The sequence below is a fragment of the Macaca mulatta genome, chromosome 14 (assembly GCF_049350105.2).
Source record: "Macaca mulatta isolate MMU2019108-1 chromosome 14, T2T-MMU8v2.0, whole genome shotgun sequence".
Classification (NCBI taxonomy): domain Eukaryota; kingdom Metazoa; phylum Chordata; class Mammalia; order Primates; family Cercopithecidae; genus Macaca; species Macaca mulatta.
The window spans coordinates 119,297,748-119,313,168 of NC_133419.1; the positions used below are offsets into that span (position 1 = coordinate 119,297,748).

Consider the following 15,421-nt stretch of genomic DNA (forward strand, 5'->3'; position numbering starts at 1 on the left):
AAAAAGAAAGAGGGGAGAGTTTGGGGGCGGGGAAACGGATTGTCAAAAACACCCTCTCAGAAGCGCGTTAAAGCCTAGGAGTGGAGGGTGGTCTAGGAGAGTCGGGAGGGCAGGGTGGGAGGAGAGGGGGGTGTGTGGTCTTGGTGGTGGCCGTGGTGGCGGTGGTGGTGGTGGTGGTGGTGGTGGTGGTGGTGGTGGTGGTGGTGGAGAGCCCAGCTGCAAAGATGAACAAAGCGGGCGCTGTGCAGGCTGGGGGAGGTGCTGCTGTGGGAAAGGGTGGGTGGGGGGACCTTGGGCTCCAGCCCCACAAGGGCGTCTTCTTTGGCTGGCCAGGCGGACGGGATGGGGGACGGGGGCGGGGACTGGCGGGAGCGGGGCGGGACAGGCTCGCTCTCCTCCTACTCAGCGGGCTCCCGGGGAAAGGCAACAGTGTCCTCCTAAGCCTGAGGCCACCGCGACCGAGCCGAGCCGGGCTAAGGGACCAGTGTCTCCCTGTCCCCCCCACCTCTAGGTAAGAGTGCCCCCTCCCACTACACTTGCGGGTCCCATTCACTGCGGTGCTAGGACTGGATAAGGGGAAGTCCCTGGGGCCTGGCGAGAGCCCTGAGATCAGCTCTCGGCTAGGGAGCTCGGCAGAAACCCGTGGGGGAGTGAGGGCACCCCAGGTGAGTGCGTAGAGGCGAAAGGGGCGTTGTGGGGAGTTTTCCTGTGAGCCGCTTACTTTTGCCTTCCTCGGCCGCTGCCAACGCCACCGCCAGAGGGGGCCGTGGCGCTCTCCCCCGCTTGGAGAAACGCTGATCCTGGCCCCATCCAGACTCTCTCCCGCGGGCACCTAGGCGGCCGGGCGGACACTCGCGGGGTGTTGGGTGGCGAGCGCGCGCGCGGGTTTTCGTCCTCCAGCGCCCCACACCTCCCCCTGTCCGCCCACAGTAGGACCTTGGGGAGTGGGGGTATCTCCTGTGACGTCTTCCCCCTGTCCCCAGGCCGGCCGCCTTGATGGACCAGGAAGGGATTCGGAGTCCGGCTCAGAGTCTTGGGCGTCTAGGAGGGATGCCTGGGGGTGTCCAGGAGATGGGAAGCCCGCCTGGGGCCTCCCAGGCACTCCCCAAGGCCCCACGTCCTCGGGGGCCGGGGAGGCAGCCTGGGGCGCCTTGCCACGCCGCGCCGTCCAGACTAGAATCTGTAGAGTTCCCCCGAGCGGAGGCTGACCCAAGTCATCTGGGCTCCCCCGGGATAGGAAAGTGCGGGCGGGCGGCTGGGTGGGGGCGCCGGCGCAGGGTGGCCGAGTCGCCCGCGGGCGCTTCCGCCGAGGCAGGCTCGAGTGGGGACTTGGCCCGGCGACCGCACAGCCCGGCCGGGGACCCACGGCTCCGGGGCGGGGCTGCATTCTGGGCCGTTAGCTCAGCGGTCCTGGAGCCTCTGGAGGCTGACTCATTGGACGGCGGGTTCACCCCACAGCCGCCACACGCAAACGCAGGCGCCCCACCAAGCCGAGCTCCCACCCGGCACACACGCAAGCCTCCGCGACACTTCGCATACCTACGTCCCTGCGTCACGCCACCCTGACACACCCGGACCCGCCCACACGCCGAGGCCTGCCCACACACTCCATGTGCTGCGCCTCCCAGGAAACCGCCCCGCCCTCATGCAGCCCCTCACACCCGCAACCCCGCTTACACGCACCCCAGCTCACACATGCACCCCAGTCACACATGCACCCCAGCTCACACATGCACCCCAGTCACACAGCCCAGCTCACACACGCACCCCAGTCACACACACAACCCAGCTCACACAAACAGCCCGTCACACACACACAGCCCATCTCACACAAGCACCTCGTCACACACACACAGTGCAGCTCACACAAGCAGCCCGTCACACACACAGCCCAGCTTTCACACACAGCCCAGCTCACACACACAGCCCAGCTCACACACACAGCCCATCACACACACAGCTCAGCTCAATACACAGCCCAGCTCACACACGCAGCCCAGCTCACACATACACCCCAGCTCACACACACAGCCCATCACACACACAGTCCAGCTCACACACACAGCCCATCACACACACAGCCCCTCACACACGCAGCCCCTCACACACGCAGCCCCCTCACACATGCAGCCCCCTCACACACGCAGCCCAACTCACACACAGCCCAACTCACACACGCAGCCCAGCTCACACATGCAGCCCCCTCACACATGCAGCTCCAGTCACACACACAGCCCATCACACACACAGCCCCTCACACACGCAGCCCAGCTCACACATGCAGCCCCCTCACACATGCAGCTCCAGTCACACACACAGCCCATCACACACACAGCCCCTCACACACGCAGCCCAGCTCACACATGCAGCCCCCTCACACATGCAGCCCCAGTCACACACACAGCCCAGCTCACACCACAGCCCCAGCTCACACACGCGGCCCCTCACACACATTCAGCCGCCCTTCCCGCAGCTGCCAGGCTGGGAACGGGAGATGTCTGTGGGGCCGCCCCGTTTCCCGGCCGCGCAAACAAGCGGCTCCTTCTCCTTGCCCCGCCAAAGAAAGGCCTCTTGTCAGGGGCGGGCGGGCGGCCACGGCAGGCGCCCAACACTGCGGCCTTGTCCCACGCGGGCGGCCTGGGCAGGAGCAGGCCGAGGGGTGCAAGGGGCCGCTCCCTTGCGGAAACCTCCCTCCCTCGGCCCTGCGGACCGCGGAGAGGCACCTTTCCACCACCGGACACCCACTCAACAGCCCCGGCTCCATCCGCGCTCTCCCAGCTCCCCCTCTCCTCGGGCCGCCCATCTCTCCTCTCTCCCGCCTTTGGGGTCCCGGTCGGCCCCAGCCTCCCTCTCCTTCGCCCCATCTCCCCGCCCGTCAGTCTCCCCTCCGCTGCCCTCAATACCTCCTCGCGCATCCCCAGTCCTCCCGTCTGTTGTCCCTTCCACTTGAGGACCCGCCTGTCCTGTCTCCCCCGACCCCTCCACCTCTGTGTTCCTCAGTCTCCCCGCCGCATCCTCTGCCCTCGGTGTTCCCCTCCCCAACTTGCGTTTTTTCGCATCCCTTAGTCGGCCTTTCATTTTCCCCTTCACATCCCGGTGGCTCCCCTTCCCCGCCCCGTCCCTCTGCACACCCCCATTCATCTCTGCCAGGTTTTTCTCATCCTTAAGTTCTCTCGTCCCCCTCCCCACTCGGGCGTGCCCCGCTGGGCTCCCCGCCTCAGTTTCCTTCCCTTCCTGACTCCTTCCTCTGCCGGCGGCCCTTTCTCGAAGGCGGATGTGCGCCTGGAGGGCGAAGGCGGCGGCCGAGAGGACCCCAGCTCGGCCTGGCGGGTCTCTGGCCACAGCCATGCACCGCTCGGGCCGAGGCCGAGGCCGACCCCCAGGGACACAGGTGAGGCCGAACGACCCGCGGGGCTCCCGGGAGCGCCCGAGCAGTGGCCTCGCGAAGGGCCGGGTCTGGTGCTCTGGGGCTGGCTTTGGACCTTGTCCTAGGAGCCCGTGGGAGCCCGGGAGCTGTGTCAGTGCCCGTTGGTGCCGGAGCCGGTCGGTCCTTCCCCGGCCTCCTTCAGGCGCGGGCCGAGACCCCCGAGAGTTGACTCTGGGTGCTCCCCTCGGCGGAGAGGGCTTCGGACTGGTGTCCCGCGTGGCTGGGGTGTCGGCGGTTCCCGCGGGGGAGGAGGCCGAGGTGCCGGGCGGCCTCGCGCACAGAGGGCCTTGCCCGTCGCTCGTCAAATCCAGACACCTGGGCCTCCGCCACTCGGCTCCCGGGGCGGCGCTGGGGCGTCTGTACCCAGCGTGCGCGAGGACACCCAGGGCCGGACGCGCACCGCAGGGGCCTTTTTTTGGCCGCGGGGCCGGGCGGGCGGGTAATGACAGCCGGGGTGCTGGGGAGCCGCGGGCCGGGGGAAGCGGGGCCGCAGGTGAAGGGCGTCCCTAGCGCAGCGCCACTCCGCCTCCCCGGCCAGGGCGGGGGTCAAGATGAGGGCGCCCCCAGGTGGCCGCTCTCGGCTGCGGCGATCGCCCTTTGGGGAAAGCACCGCCTGAGTGCAGGGCAGGTTGGCCTGGTGTCTCTTTCCACTTCTCTTGGATCAGGTTACTGTGCTGAGGCCACAGCCTCGTACCTCCCAATCTCTCCATCTTTTCTTATCTTCTCCCTACACCTCTCTCCTTATCTCTCTCTCTACTTTCGCCTCCTTATTCTCTTCTCTTCTCTCCTCTAATCACTCTGGTTCTCCTTCGGACTTACTCCTTTACAATCTTGATTTCCACTTGAAATTCTTCGGTGTAAATAAATGAGCATACCACAGCTGCCCCACATGGCGATAGTGACAAATACTCCAATCTGACAGATGAATTAAACTAAGGCCCAGACAGGTGAAGTGCCTTGCTCCAGGTTACACAGCTCATAACAATAAACGGGGCCAGCTGCGGTGGCTTACGTCTGTAATCCCAGCACTTTGGAAGGCCGAGGCGGGCGGATCACCTGAGGTCGGGAGTTCGAGACCAGCCTGACCAACATGAAGAAACCCCGTCTCTACTAAAAATACAAAATTAGCTGGGCGTGGTGACGTGCGCCTGTAATTCCAGCTACTCGGAGGCTGAGGCAGGAGAATCGCTTGAACCCGGGAGGTGGAGGTTGTGGTGAGCCGAGATAGCGCCACTGCACTCCAGCCTGGGCAACAAGAGTGAAAGTCCATCTAATAATAATAATAATAAACGGCATTTTTATTGTGCTTTGCTTTCATAGAATGCCATTTAATGTAATACCTGAATGTTCAGACAGTCCTTTTTAAAAAACTGACAGCTTTATTGAGGTATAATTTATATACTATAACATCCACCCAATTTAAGTATGCAATTCAAAGACTTTTAGTATATTTACAGAGCCATGCAATCATCATCACAATTTAATTTGAAAACATTCCCCCCACCCCACCCCCACCAAACTTGTGCCCTTTTACAGTCACTTCTCATTCCACCCCTAGCCCCAGGCAAGCACTGATCCAGACAGTCTTTTTTTTTTTTTCGTTACTCTAGTTTTATAGAAGAATGACTCGACAATCAGGGAAGTTAAATAACTTGTCTAGGATCTTATAACTAATAAATAAATAAATAAAGTCAGGGTAGAATTTAAGGCTTTATATATCCCAGTCTAAAGTTCTTTCTACCAAAGGATGATATTTCTCCTTCACCATTATTTATTATTCTGTTTTTCTTAACCCCTCTTTTACATAAACTCCCCATTCCTAACCCACTCTTTTGCCCCTCCTCACTCAGAAAATGCTGAGGGATTTCCCTGAGTCTAAGGAAGCAGTACAGCAATCTTTGTCCTTGGAAATTCTTCTCCATGGCAAGGAATTCTGGGAAGGTGCCAGACCAGCTTGGGGCTTTGCATAGGTTAATGGCGTTTTCCTCCTCTCTTCCCTGGCAGTCTTGGGGTGGGCCCCAGCCTGGGTTCCGGCCTCTCTTCCGCCAGCTTGGGTGGAAATGGTGACGGAGATGATGCAGTCCAGGTCCGGAAGGGTGGAAGCTGGGAGGGTAAATTTAGTAACACCATAGCTAAGGTCCTCGGGACCCACTGCCAGGGTCAGACACTCCTTGGAATGCTGGCTGCTGCCCCTACTTCCTTTCCAAGTCCCCTGGTAGATGGCTTGAAGAGAGAGTGGAGGGAAACCCTGCTTCCCTGGGTCTGCTTCCTTACCCCTCAGTCACACTCTTAGCTTTCCCCAGTAACATTTCAGCAGCAAGTGGGAAGTTTCTCAGCTTAGCTAGTTGGCCAAGGGATGGGCATGGGGGCACACATTAGTACACAAATGTCCTCACATCCCAGATACCAAAAACATGAGCCAGGGAGAGAGGGATGGGTGGTGGGTGAGAGGCAGTGGGGTGGTGGTGGGGAGGATTCAAGTTCTGGCTCTGGAATCTGTCTTACTCCTGGTTCTAATGGTCTAAGCTTCCTATAGCACCTAGCCAATTAAGAACCCAAGAGTTAAGAGCCCAATATTCCCAGTATTAGTTATCACTAAAGTTTTTTGTTTTTAATTAAAAAAAAATTTTTTTTAACTGATTGTGTTGGGTTGAGGTTGCTTTCTGGGGAAGAAAAGGTGTAGGAGTTGAGACATCTGGAGATAGCAGGAATGGCTGAGTTTTTCTTTTGTGTCTCCTTTAAGAAAACATCCTACTAAAGCCCTGGGAAAAGAGACAAACGGTGAAGAGGAGAATGAAAGATTTCAGGAGGGAGCTCCTGTTTTAGCCCTGCCACCTACCTGGGGGCCCTCTGGCTACCAGTGTCCTTGGAGGGCCTCCTTGCTGCTTCTCCCACTAAGGTAGATTTTCCCCACCCTGCTTAAGGCTCCACAATGGCCAAGGGTCTTCAGCTGTCAAAATCTGGGTTCTGAGTAGCATAGGGCAAGAAAGCACAGAGGTATAGATTGAGCCCTATAGGACTGTTTGTGCTTACAGTGGCAAGAGGCAGGACTGGTATGGTGTAGTATCCATGCTGTGGCTGGCTGGAGACTTGGCACTGCTCCCAGACAACTCCCACCCAAGCTCTTTAGCTGCCTCTACTTCCCTTCAGCATGAGCATTTGGGGAATGTTGGTGACTGGTGCTACCTCTGCCCTGAGAACTCTGCCACGGAACCTACTTCTTTCCCTCTTCTGCCCTGGCCTCCCCACTCACCAGCTTTCTGCTGTGTCCCTAGGAGCTCTGGAGCCTTAGGACCATGGACACTCTCAACAGGAACCAAATAGGCCCTGGATGCAAGACCCAGACCATGGTGCAGGTGAGTGGGATCAGGGCTGTGAGGCAAGAGAGATATGGTGGGGATGGGATCAGCTCTTCTACCCCCTTGTGGTCCCAGCCCAAGGATGAAAGGAGCAATTCTGTTCCTCTCTGCCCTTCCCCAGGTCCCAAGCCTATTAACAGCTCAGTCTTTATCTGAATCAGGTTAATTGGTTCACCCAGAAAGTACCCGTCGAAAGTCAGAAAGCAGTTTACAGATTGACCCTAGGCTGTATCACTCTCCTTGATCCATGCCTCTACCTTCCCTGTACTTGAGATTAGCAGGGGCAAGCAATGGCCAAGTGGATAGCCATGGACAAGTCTGCAGGGAGCTTGACTGGCCTTCCTCTACAGTACCCCTGCTGCTTATCCAATGCCACCCCCACCCCCCACCGCTTTCTCCTTGCTTCTGTTTTAATAGACAAAAGGGACAGTTAAGCCAAGACTTGAGATAAATCCAGTGGGACGAGTTAGTGGCCTAGATTCAGATCTAATTACAATGTAGTGGAATAATGCTCTGTGTAAGATTTTGTGCTAAGCCTTTCAGCACCCTCAGAGCCCTTTGGAGAGGGGCAAGGGCTGGAGAGAGTACTGGTGTGACTGGTTTAGGGTGGTAAGGTGCTGAGTCTAATGATGCTTGTCCTCCACCCCTACTACCTACAGAAAGGACCCTTGGACCTGATCGAGACAGGCAAAGGGCTGAAAGTGCAAACGGACAAACCCCACCTGGTGAGCCTGGGCAGTGGGCGACTCAGCACAGCCATCACCCTCCTGCCGCTGGAGGAAGGTAAGTGTGAACAGGGCATCTCACTCATCACCCCTCTATCCTTGTAGGCATTCCTACCCTGGAGGCCCAGCTCCTGCATGTGTTGGGGCCCTTCTACTGTCTGCTGGCAATGCTTGCCTCCCCACCCCACCAGCTTGCTTCCCTTCTCTCTGCCTCCCCAGACTGCCTGCCTTCCTTGGTACATAATCTGGTTCCATGAGTGGGCTTAAAGATCAGCTTAGAAACAAGGAGGAGAGGCCGGGTGTGGTGGCTCACGCCTGTTATCCCAGCACTTTGGGAGGCTGAGGTGGGCAGATCACGAGGTCAGGAGTTCTAGACCAGCCTGGCCAAAATGGTGAAATCCCGTCTCTACTAAAAATACAAAAATTAGCTGGTGGTGGCACAAGCCTGTAGTCCCAGCTACTTAGCAGGCTGAGGCAGAAGAATCACTTGAAGCCAGGAGACGGAGGTTGCAGTGAGCGGAGATCGTGCCACTGCACTCCAGCCTGGGCAACAGAGCGAGACTCCATCACAAAAAAAAAAAAAAAGAAGAAGAAAAGAAACCATGAAGAGAGCACTGAGAGAAACAGGAGAACACATTGCTCTTAGCAACCAATGTGGCCAAGAAGAAAAAGGGCCCCACTCCAGGGCATTGGCTTGCACAGGAGGCTATACCGTAGGTAGAGAATGGAGAGATGGGAGTTGGGGGCAAGATCTCCCAAGATAAGGCCCTGGCACGGCCCCCTTCACCTTTCAGCTTCTGCCCGCCCTCTCTCCTCTCCTGGCTGCACTTGTTGCCTGGGTGATACTACATTCTCCACATTCTCCAAATACCAGTCCCAGGGGCTCTGTCAGTGGGAGGGGCTGTTCTTGCTGCAGTTAGGGGAGAGCCTGCACTGAAGAGAGGTTGCACTGAACAGAGAGGTTAGCGAGGGAGATGAAGTGCTGCAGGTAGCAGAAGTGGGGGAGAGAAGAAGGAGAGAAAGGGAGATTTAGAAGAAAGGAGGAGTAGGCTGAAGGGGAAAAAGAAAAAAGGACAACAGGGAGAGGCAGTTGGGGGAATAAGGGAGGATCTGCAGAAAAGCAATCTTCCTTCTCCATCTGTGGAGTCTGGGTCTTCCCATCTCTGGGCCTCCCATTCTCAGGCAGAGTTTTCTCTGAGAAGAGCTTCTATCACTTACTGTATAGACCAGGCTCAGGGGCCCACTAGGGGTGGCCAATGGTGGGCAGAGATTCTCCCTGGAGTAGGAGGTGGAATATGTTTCCACTGTGGCCCTCCTTGCCCTGTCACTGCCTCCTCAGCCTGGACAACCCTTCTGATTCAGTTTGCCTCTTGTCTCCAGGGAGGACGGTGATTGGCTCTGCAGCCAGAGACATCTCACTACAGGGCCCAGGCCTGGCTCCAGAGCACTGCTACATCGAGAACCTGCGGGGCACCCTCACCCTCTACCCCTGTGGCAATGCCTGCACTATTGATGGTCTCCCTGTCCGGCAGCCTACCCGGCTCACTCAGGGTAAGGCTGGACACCTCCAGATGGAGGGGGCCTCTGTTTAAAGGCTTGTATGTGTTAGGCACAGGGGAGACTGGCTGTAGTGGTTGCCATGGCAACTGCCTGAGTGCCCATACTGGGAATGGAGTACTCAGGTGCATCTGGATGTGCCTAAACAACATACTAAACCGTCTCAGCATCCAGACATGTTTTCAACCTGCTTTTCTTCTCTGGTTACCCCCAACCTGCCTCCACATACTATAGGGAGAGAAGAGGTTCTGATTCCCGCCATCAGAGGGCCTGGGGCATGATGGGATTGTTAGTGGTTGTTGGGGAAGAGCAATTGGAGCAGCAGTGAGAGGGTATCAATGGCATTGTTCCATGATGCCAAGAGGAAGTTGTTTTGAGAAGCTGAAGAGGAGGACAATACTTCCTGATGGGGATGGGGCAAGGGTGAAATCTGAGGACATGCCTGCTCCTGTTATGAGACTGCTGACAGTAGCTTTTGTGTCACAAATATAACCCAAAGCAATAGGCCATTCTGTTGTGTGAGGTGGCTCTAAAAACTAGGCCCCTGGCTGGGCATGGTGGCTCACGCCTGTAATCCCAGCAATTTGGGAGGCCAAGGTGGGTGGATCACTTGAGGACAGGAGTTCAAGATCAGCCTGGCCAACATGGTGAAACCCTGTCTCTACCCAAAATACAAAAATTAGACACGTGTGGTGGTGCGCACCTATAGTCCTAGCTACTCAGGAAGCTGAGATAGGAGAATCGCTTGAACCTGGGAGGTAGAGGTTGTAGTGAGATGAAATGGCGCCACTGCACCCCAGCCTGGGCAACAGAGCAAGACTCCGTCTCAATAAATAAATAAATAAATAAATAAAATCTAGGCCCCTGATTACTATGGTTAGCAGGCAGGTAAGCGGTTGGCCCAGGTGGCACTTCGACAGACCAGGTATGCTCACCCTGGAAACAGGGTTCTGGGCATCAGTTCATACAGTGAGTTGTCAGATTAGGAGAATGAGAAAAACAGATTTGGGTGGAGGATAGAGGTGAGGTTAAAGGCTAACAGGAGGACAGGAACTTTGGGCTAAGCCTGGCTCTGAGCAGGTTCTGATGGCCTAGCATTGTTTTCTGGGGGCTCTTACTGCCTAGAAGCCCCTTGGAAGTGGCCATCCTACTCACTCCACTGTCTCCTTCTCTCCTCTTCATCCTCCTTAAGGCCTTTCAATGTCACTTCCTTCACAGCTGATTCAGGAGACCTGACCTTTCCCCGATCTTTTTTTTTTATACGGAGTCTCGCACTGTTGCCCAGGCTGGAGTGCAGTGGCACGATCTCGGCTAACTACAACCTCCACCTCCTAGGCTCAAGTGATTCTCCTGCCTCAGCCTCCCAAGTAGCTGGGATTAGGCATCTGCCACCACACCCGGCTAATTTTTTTTTTTTTTTTTTGAACCCCAGTCTTTTCTTCCTGCCCTCGGGTAGGGGGCAGGGCATGCAAAAATTGACTTCAGGGAGGCAGGTCCACCAGTAGCAGCATGCAGGCCCTTGCCTTCTCCAGGGCTTCACGGTCTCTGACTTTGGATGAGAGAAGGAATCCCCCAAAATTGGAGCTTGGCTACGATGGCAGCAGGTTCCTAACAGTCCTGTTCAGTCTCAGAGACAGCATCTTCTCTAAGATTTGGGAGCATGGAGATGAGACAGTAGAGCAGCAAGGAGAGGCAGGACAAAATTCAAAGAAGGCTCAGAACTTACTACCCCCGCCCCAAACCCATCACATTCATCGGTAAGAACGTTGTTCCCCTGCATGTTGCGAGCAGGGTATGCTTGTGTTGTTCATTCTTTCCGGTGCATCATTTAGCTCCCTGAGAAGAGGGAGAGCCTGGGGCCAAGATGGAATTCTGAGGCATTTCCTGTGGCCCCAGTGACCCCTCCCGACTCTTCTCCAGCCAGAAGCCTACCCAGCCAAGTATGTACCCTCCCACTCTCTTCTGACCCTAAACCCCTTCCCATTTTCTCTCCCCATCCCCCATAGCCTTCTTGTCTGGGCTTGCCTGTCTCCAAAGCTTGGCAGCCTATGGAGGGGTAGGCAGAGGCACAAAGGAATGGGTGTTCTTCTCCCCAGTCCTCCCCCTCCCCTGGGCTCCAGGAGCTGAGGGTTTCCTTGTCTCATCTCTGGAGCAAGGCACCAAGCCCAGCCCTGCCTGGCCCCACTCCGGACATTCTTGGGAGTGTGTTTCCCTGGAAACTGGGTGGTTCGGGGGTGCATGTGCTATCTCTGTGTGTCTGTGTAACTGGAGTGTGTTTATGTAGCTCCGGATGTGTTTGTGACTCTGGGCTTACGAATCTCTGTGTTTGTGTCTTTCTTTGTATTTATGGATCAGTGTGTTCAAGTGGGCGGTAGGGGTGAACTCAGGACTGATGGTACCAAAATGTCTGTGTATGTACTCCTATGTGTATATGAGACCTCACTGGTCATATGCCTATCTGTTGGCATATATACAAGAGGATCATTTTCCCTTCCTTGTTCCCCTAATCTGGCCTTGTAGAGGCGACCCTCCTCTTTGAAAAACAAGGGCTACCCTGGGAATAACAAGGAGCCTACTTTGGCCTTAGATGCATCATTCTGGGCACTGTGCCCAGCCATAGGCAACTTGGAGAGACACACTTCATGACAAGCAGAGATGGCAGTGACAGGCTCTTCCAGCAGGAATACGCTTGGGCCAGGGAAAGGGGGAGGCGGGCAGAAAACAGATGCCAACCTTTAGCACAGAGCTGTGAACATAGGAGCATGAAGTGAGGGAGCCAGGAAGGTCCTGATTCCACCCCCTGTACCCAGGCATCTTGGCACATCCCACATTGCCCTCTTCTCTACAGAGCAAGGGGTGGAGCTCGGAATAGGACCAAGGGAATGAGGAGGAATCTCAATCTGGGTCTAGGCTGCCCCACCCTGAGACCACAGCGCCAGACCACATGAAAGATCTGGGAGGGAACCAAGCAGGGGAGGACCCAGAAAGCCACCAGCTCAGGGCCCAGGCTGTCTAGACAGTAGGTCCCCATCTACTCCTAGCATTTCCTCCGAGCACTGGTCTCCAGTCTCCTTCATTCCCTAAGTCTCTCATTGGTGGGTAGGGGCTTATGTGGGGGCTGGCAGAGGAGTGTGGCTGGGGAGCCGGATCTCTGGGTTATCCAGCTGCCTCTCTCTGGGATCCAGGATATTGAACCTCTTTTTTTCCCACCCAGTTATTCCATCTGTAAATTGGGAGTGAAGCCTTCAACCTTTTTCTGTTATGAGACTGATAACAATCTTGACTAATAAAGCTCAAAGGAAGGAGGGCAGAGCGAAGGCTCCCAGCTTCCCACTTCTTTGTGTCTGCCTCCTGCCCTATTTCTCATTGGCGGGCATCCTCTGTGTCTGCCTAGGTCTATCCAGCTGGCCATCACAGTTTCCAGACCGATGAATCACTCTTCCTGAGGAGATTTTTTTTTAAGCCTCCCTTCATTTTGCATTTGACCCTATATGGTTCTTCCTTTTTCCTCAGAAGGGAATAAGATACGTGTGCACACGTGAGCGTGTGCATGTGTATGCACATAGTTGGCAGCATGGGTGAGTGAGCTAGTGGGCTGTTCAGCAAGAATGGAAAACTTGCCTGATTATTCATCTAAGAGGTTGATTTTATTTCAGAGTTTCTCCAGGGACTGAGTGAAAGGAAAGCTATGCCTGGGTGAGTGTGTAACTAAAAGGAGTTGTCTGGGGGATGTGTGCATGAGAATAAAGGTGTGTGAGAGACAGTGTGTTTAATGAGGGTGTCTGTGTGACTCAGAGCATGCAGAGATGTAGTGTCAGCGTGACTGAGCAAGTGTTGGTGTGTATCTGAGGGACACTGTGTCAGGCTGTGTGAGCTGCCTGCTGAGAGCATACAACATTGTGTCCCGTAAGGCTCTGGTGTGCAGGGGCCAGGACCCTGGAACAAGAGGAACTGGGGGACCTGGCTGGATAGTAGGTATTAATACCTGCCTGGGCTGGGTGCGGTGGCTCATGCCTGTAATCCCAACACTTTGGGAGGCTGAGGCGGGCGGATCACCTGAGATCGGGAGTTCGAGACCAGCCTGACCAACATGGAGAAACCCCATCTCTACTAAAAATACAAAATTTGCTAGGTGTGGTGGCGCATGCCTGTAGTCCCAGCTATGGGAGGCTGAGGCAGGAGAAATCGCTCGAACCCGGGAGGTGGAGGTTGCCGTGAGCCGAGATTGCGCCATTGCACTCCAGCCTGGGCAACAAGAACAAAACTCCGTCTCAAAAAAACAGAACAAAACAAAACAAAACAAAACAAAACACCTGCCTGACTCAGAATCTCAGCCTGACTTTGGGGGCTCCAGATATCTGTTTCCCAAGTAGGATGGGTACCTTATTGGGGTCGGAGGGCTCTTTGCTGGGTCTAGCACAACTGGAGGCTGTGGCTGGGGTGCGGGCTGGCTTCCAAGGGCCCAGGAAGTTGGCTGGCTGGAAAGGGCAGTGCCTTGGTCCACTCTGGGTCATGGGTTGGGCTACGGGGAGTGGGGCCGGAAGAGGAGGTGTTTAGGGTGGAGACAGGAGGTGGGCTGAGTGCTTGCATTGTACAGAGCACTGCTTTGGCCTGAACTCCTAGGGTGACCTTGTTACAGTGACAGCCTAAGGGCCAGAGCAGGACCTAGTGACCTAGCTGGACCTGTAGAGCCCCTGCTCTTTTCCTCTCCTTCTCTCCCTCAGATGTGGACATGGAATGTCAGAGCTGACTTTCTGTAGATAAGGAAGCCAAGGCCAGAGGGTGTGACTGGCCCAAGGTACTACAGCCAGTTAGAGCCGGCCAGCCTGGCTACCACTGACCTCTTACCACAGGGGGCTGGGAATGAGACCCTGTCCTTTGCTTGGCCTCACTCCTGGCCCCTGGCTCTTCACTCTCTGGCCTCTGTACTTACCTCTCACCTTTCCTTCACTCAGTCACCTCCCTTGAACCTTTCCTTCCCGCCCACTTTTTTCCTGCCACGGGTCCAGGATCCCAAGCCGGCTGCCTTTCTGCATCCTCCCGCCCCGCCCTCTCCATCCAGCTCTCCACTCGTCTCCTCCATCACTTCCTCTTCCCCTCCTCCTCTCCTTTGTCCCTCCCTCCCTGGCTCCCTTCCCCCGCCGCTGGTGGCCGGCCCGCCCCTCCCCGGGCATTGGCGGCTGCTCGCTGCCTCGCTGCTCGCTCCGATCCTGGAGCCGGCGGCTCGGGAGGTCGGCCCGCCCCCTCAAAGGCCCCGGGCGGGCCCGGGACCTGGAGGACCCGAGCTAGCGGGGACGAGCGGTCCGGAGGTCCGGTTTCGGCGGTGAGTCCTCAGCCCCGGGCCAGCCACAGCCCCCAAGCCGCCAAGCTTGGAGAAGCTCAGGCTGGGAGGGGCGTCTTGAGGAGGGTGGGCGGGAGGAGGGGCATGGGGTCCTCTGACCTTCTTTGGGAGCTTGAGGCGGAGAGACTCGATTGTGTGTGTTCCCTGAACATTTCTAAATGGGGATTCTGGGCTTGGGGGCACTTCTCAGTCGGTAGACCTTATCTTCCCCAGCGCTCCGGCATTCCCCTCCTTAGGACTCACCTCCCTCAGATGAGGTTAAAGGGTCCTGGTCAGAATGACGGGAGTCTACCTTATGGCCAAGGAGGGTCTCTGATAGGAAGGACCAAGGCCCTTCCTCCCATATTCCCTTCACTCGGTCTCCCTTTGGCCAGTCCACTCTATTTGTGTGACCAGGGGGGCAGTGACAGTAGCTCTGAGAGTGTGTGAGCATGTACGCCCATGAGTCTGTTGTGTTACTATGAGTGTGTATGAGTGTGAGCCTGTTTGTGTTGGTGTTTCTCCTCTGCATCTCTCACAGATAGGATTCACCCTCTCCTTCGCCTAGTTTTTCCCCTCCAGATGTGCAGCTCCTCCACCCACCTGCACACAGCTGGACCCTGATCCCCTCTGGGCATGGGGGACACTGACCATGACTTTGGCAGGATGGGCAGGGGTTCCTGGGCTCCCTGAAAGGGCTGGCCTTTGGGGGTGTGGGGTGGGAGTGGGCAGAGAGGAGGCTTCTTCCCAGAAACAGGCCGGCCAGACCCCTAGGGGCTGTAGGGGCCAGCACTGGGGCAATGCCTGAAGCTTCTGCATGCAAATAGAAAGTTAATTTGGGCAGGAGCTGGGTTGCTCTCAGTCCTGCTGCCCTCCTGCCTGCTCTATTAATACGGATCCAGCTCTGGTGCCTGGCATCACTATTTATAGCCCAGAGGCAGCATGGCCACACCCCCTTATGTGGGGGAGAGTGAAGGGCTGAGGAGGGGGCAGAAAACACACAGCTATAGGGGCCCAACCGAAGGATCCCTAG

General features: G+C 56.4%; 1 protein-coding gene across 50 annotated transcripts in view; it reads left to right on the plus strand.

Moving 5' to 3' along the window:
- The first annotated feature begins 400 nt into the window (after positions 1–400).
- Positions 401–15,421, plus strand: part of PHLDB1 (pleckstrin homology like domain family B member 1) — a 52,284-nt gene continuing 37,263 nt past the window's right edge. For 13 of the 50 annotated variants that reach the window (XM_077964458.1, XM_077964469.1, XM_077964474.1 and 10 more), the window contains exon 1: positions 14,241–14,391. Coding sequence is in view for 37 of the 50 variants with exons in the window: in XM_077964435.1 (XP_077820561.1) it covers positions 3,275–3,391; positions 6,703–6,783; positions 7,446–7,569; positions 8,892–9,062 (493 nt within the window). In the remaining 13 variants the exon portion in view is untranslated. Of the gene's footprint in view, positions 512–1,933; positions 3,392–6,170; positions 6,327–6,702; positions 6,784–7,445; positions 7,570–8,891; positions 9,063–14,240; positions 14,392–15,421 lie in introns of those variants that run through there. The other 37 variants (XM_015115851.3, XM_077964434.1, XM_077964433.1 and 34 more) reach the window with 6 other exon arrangements.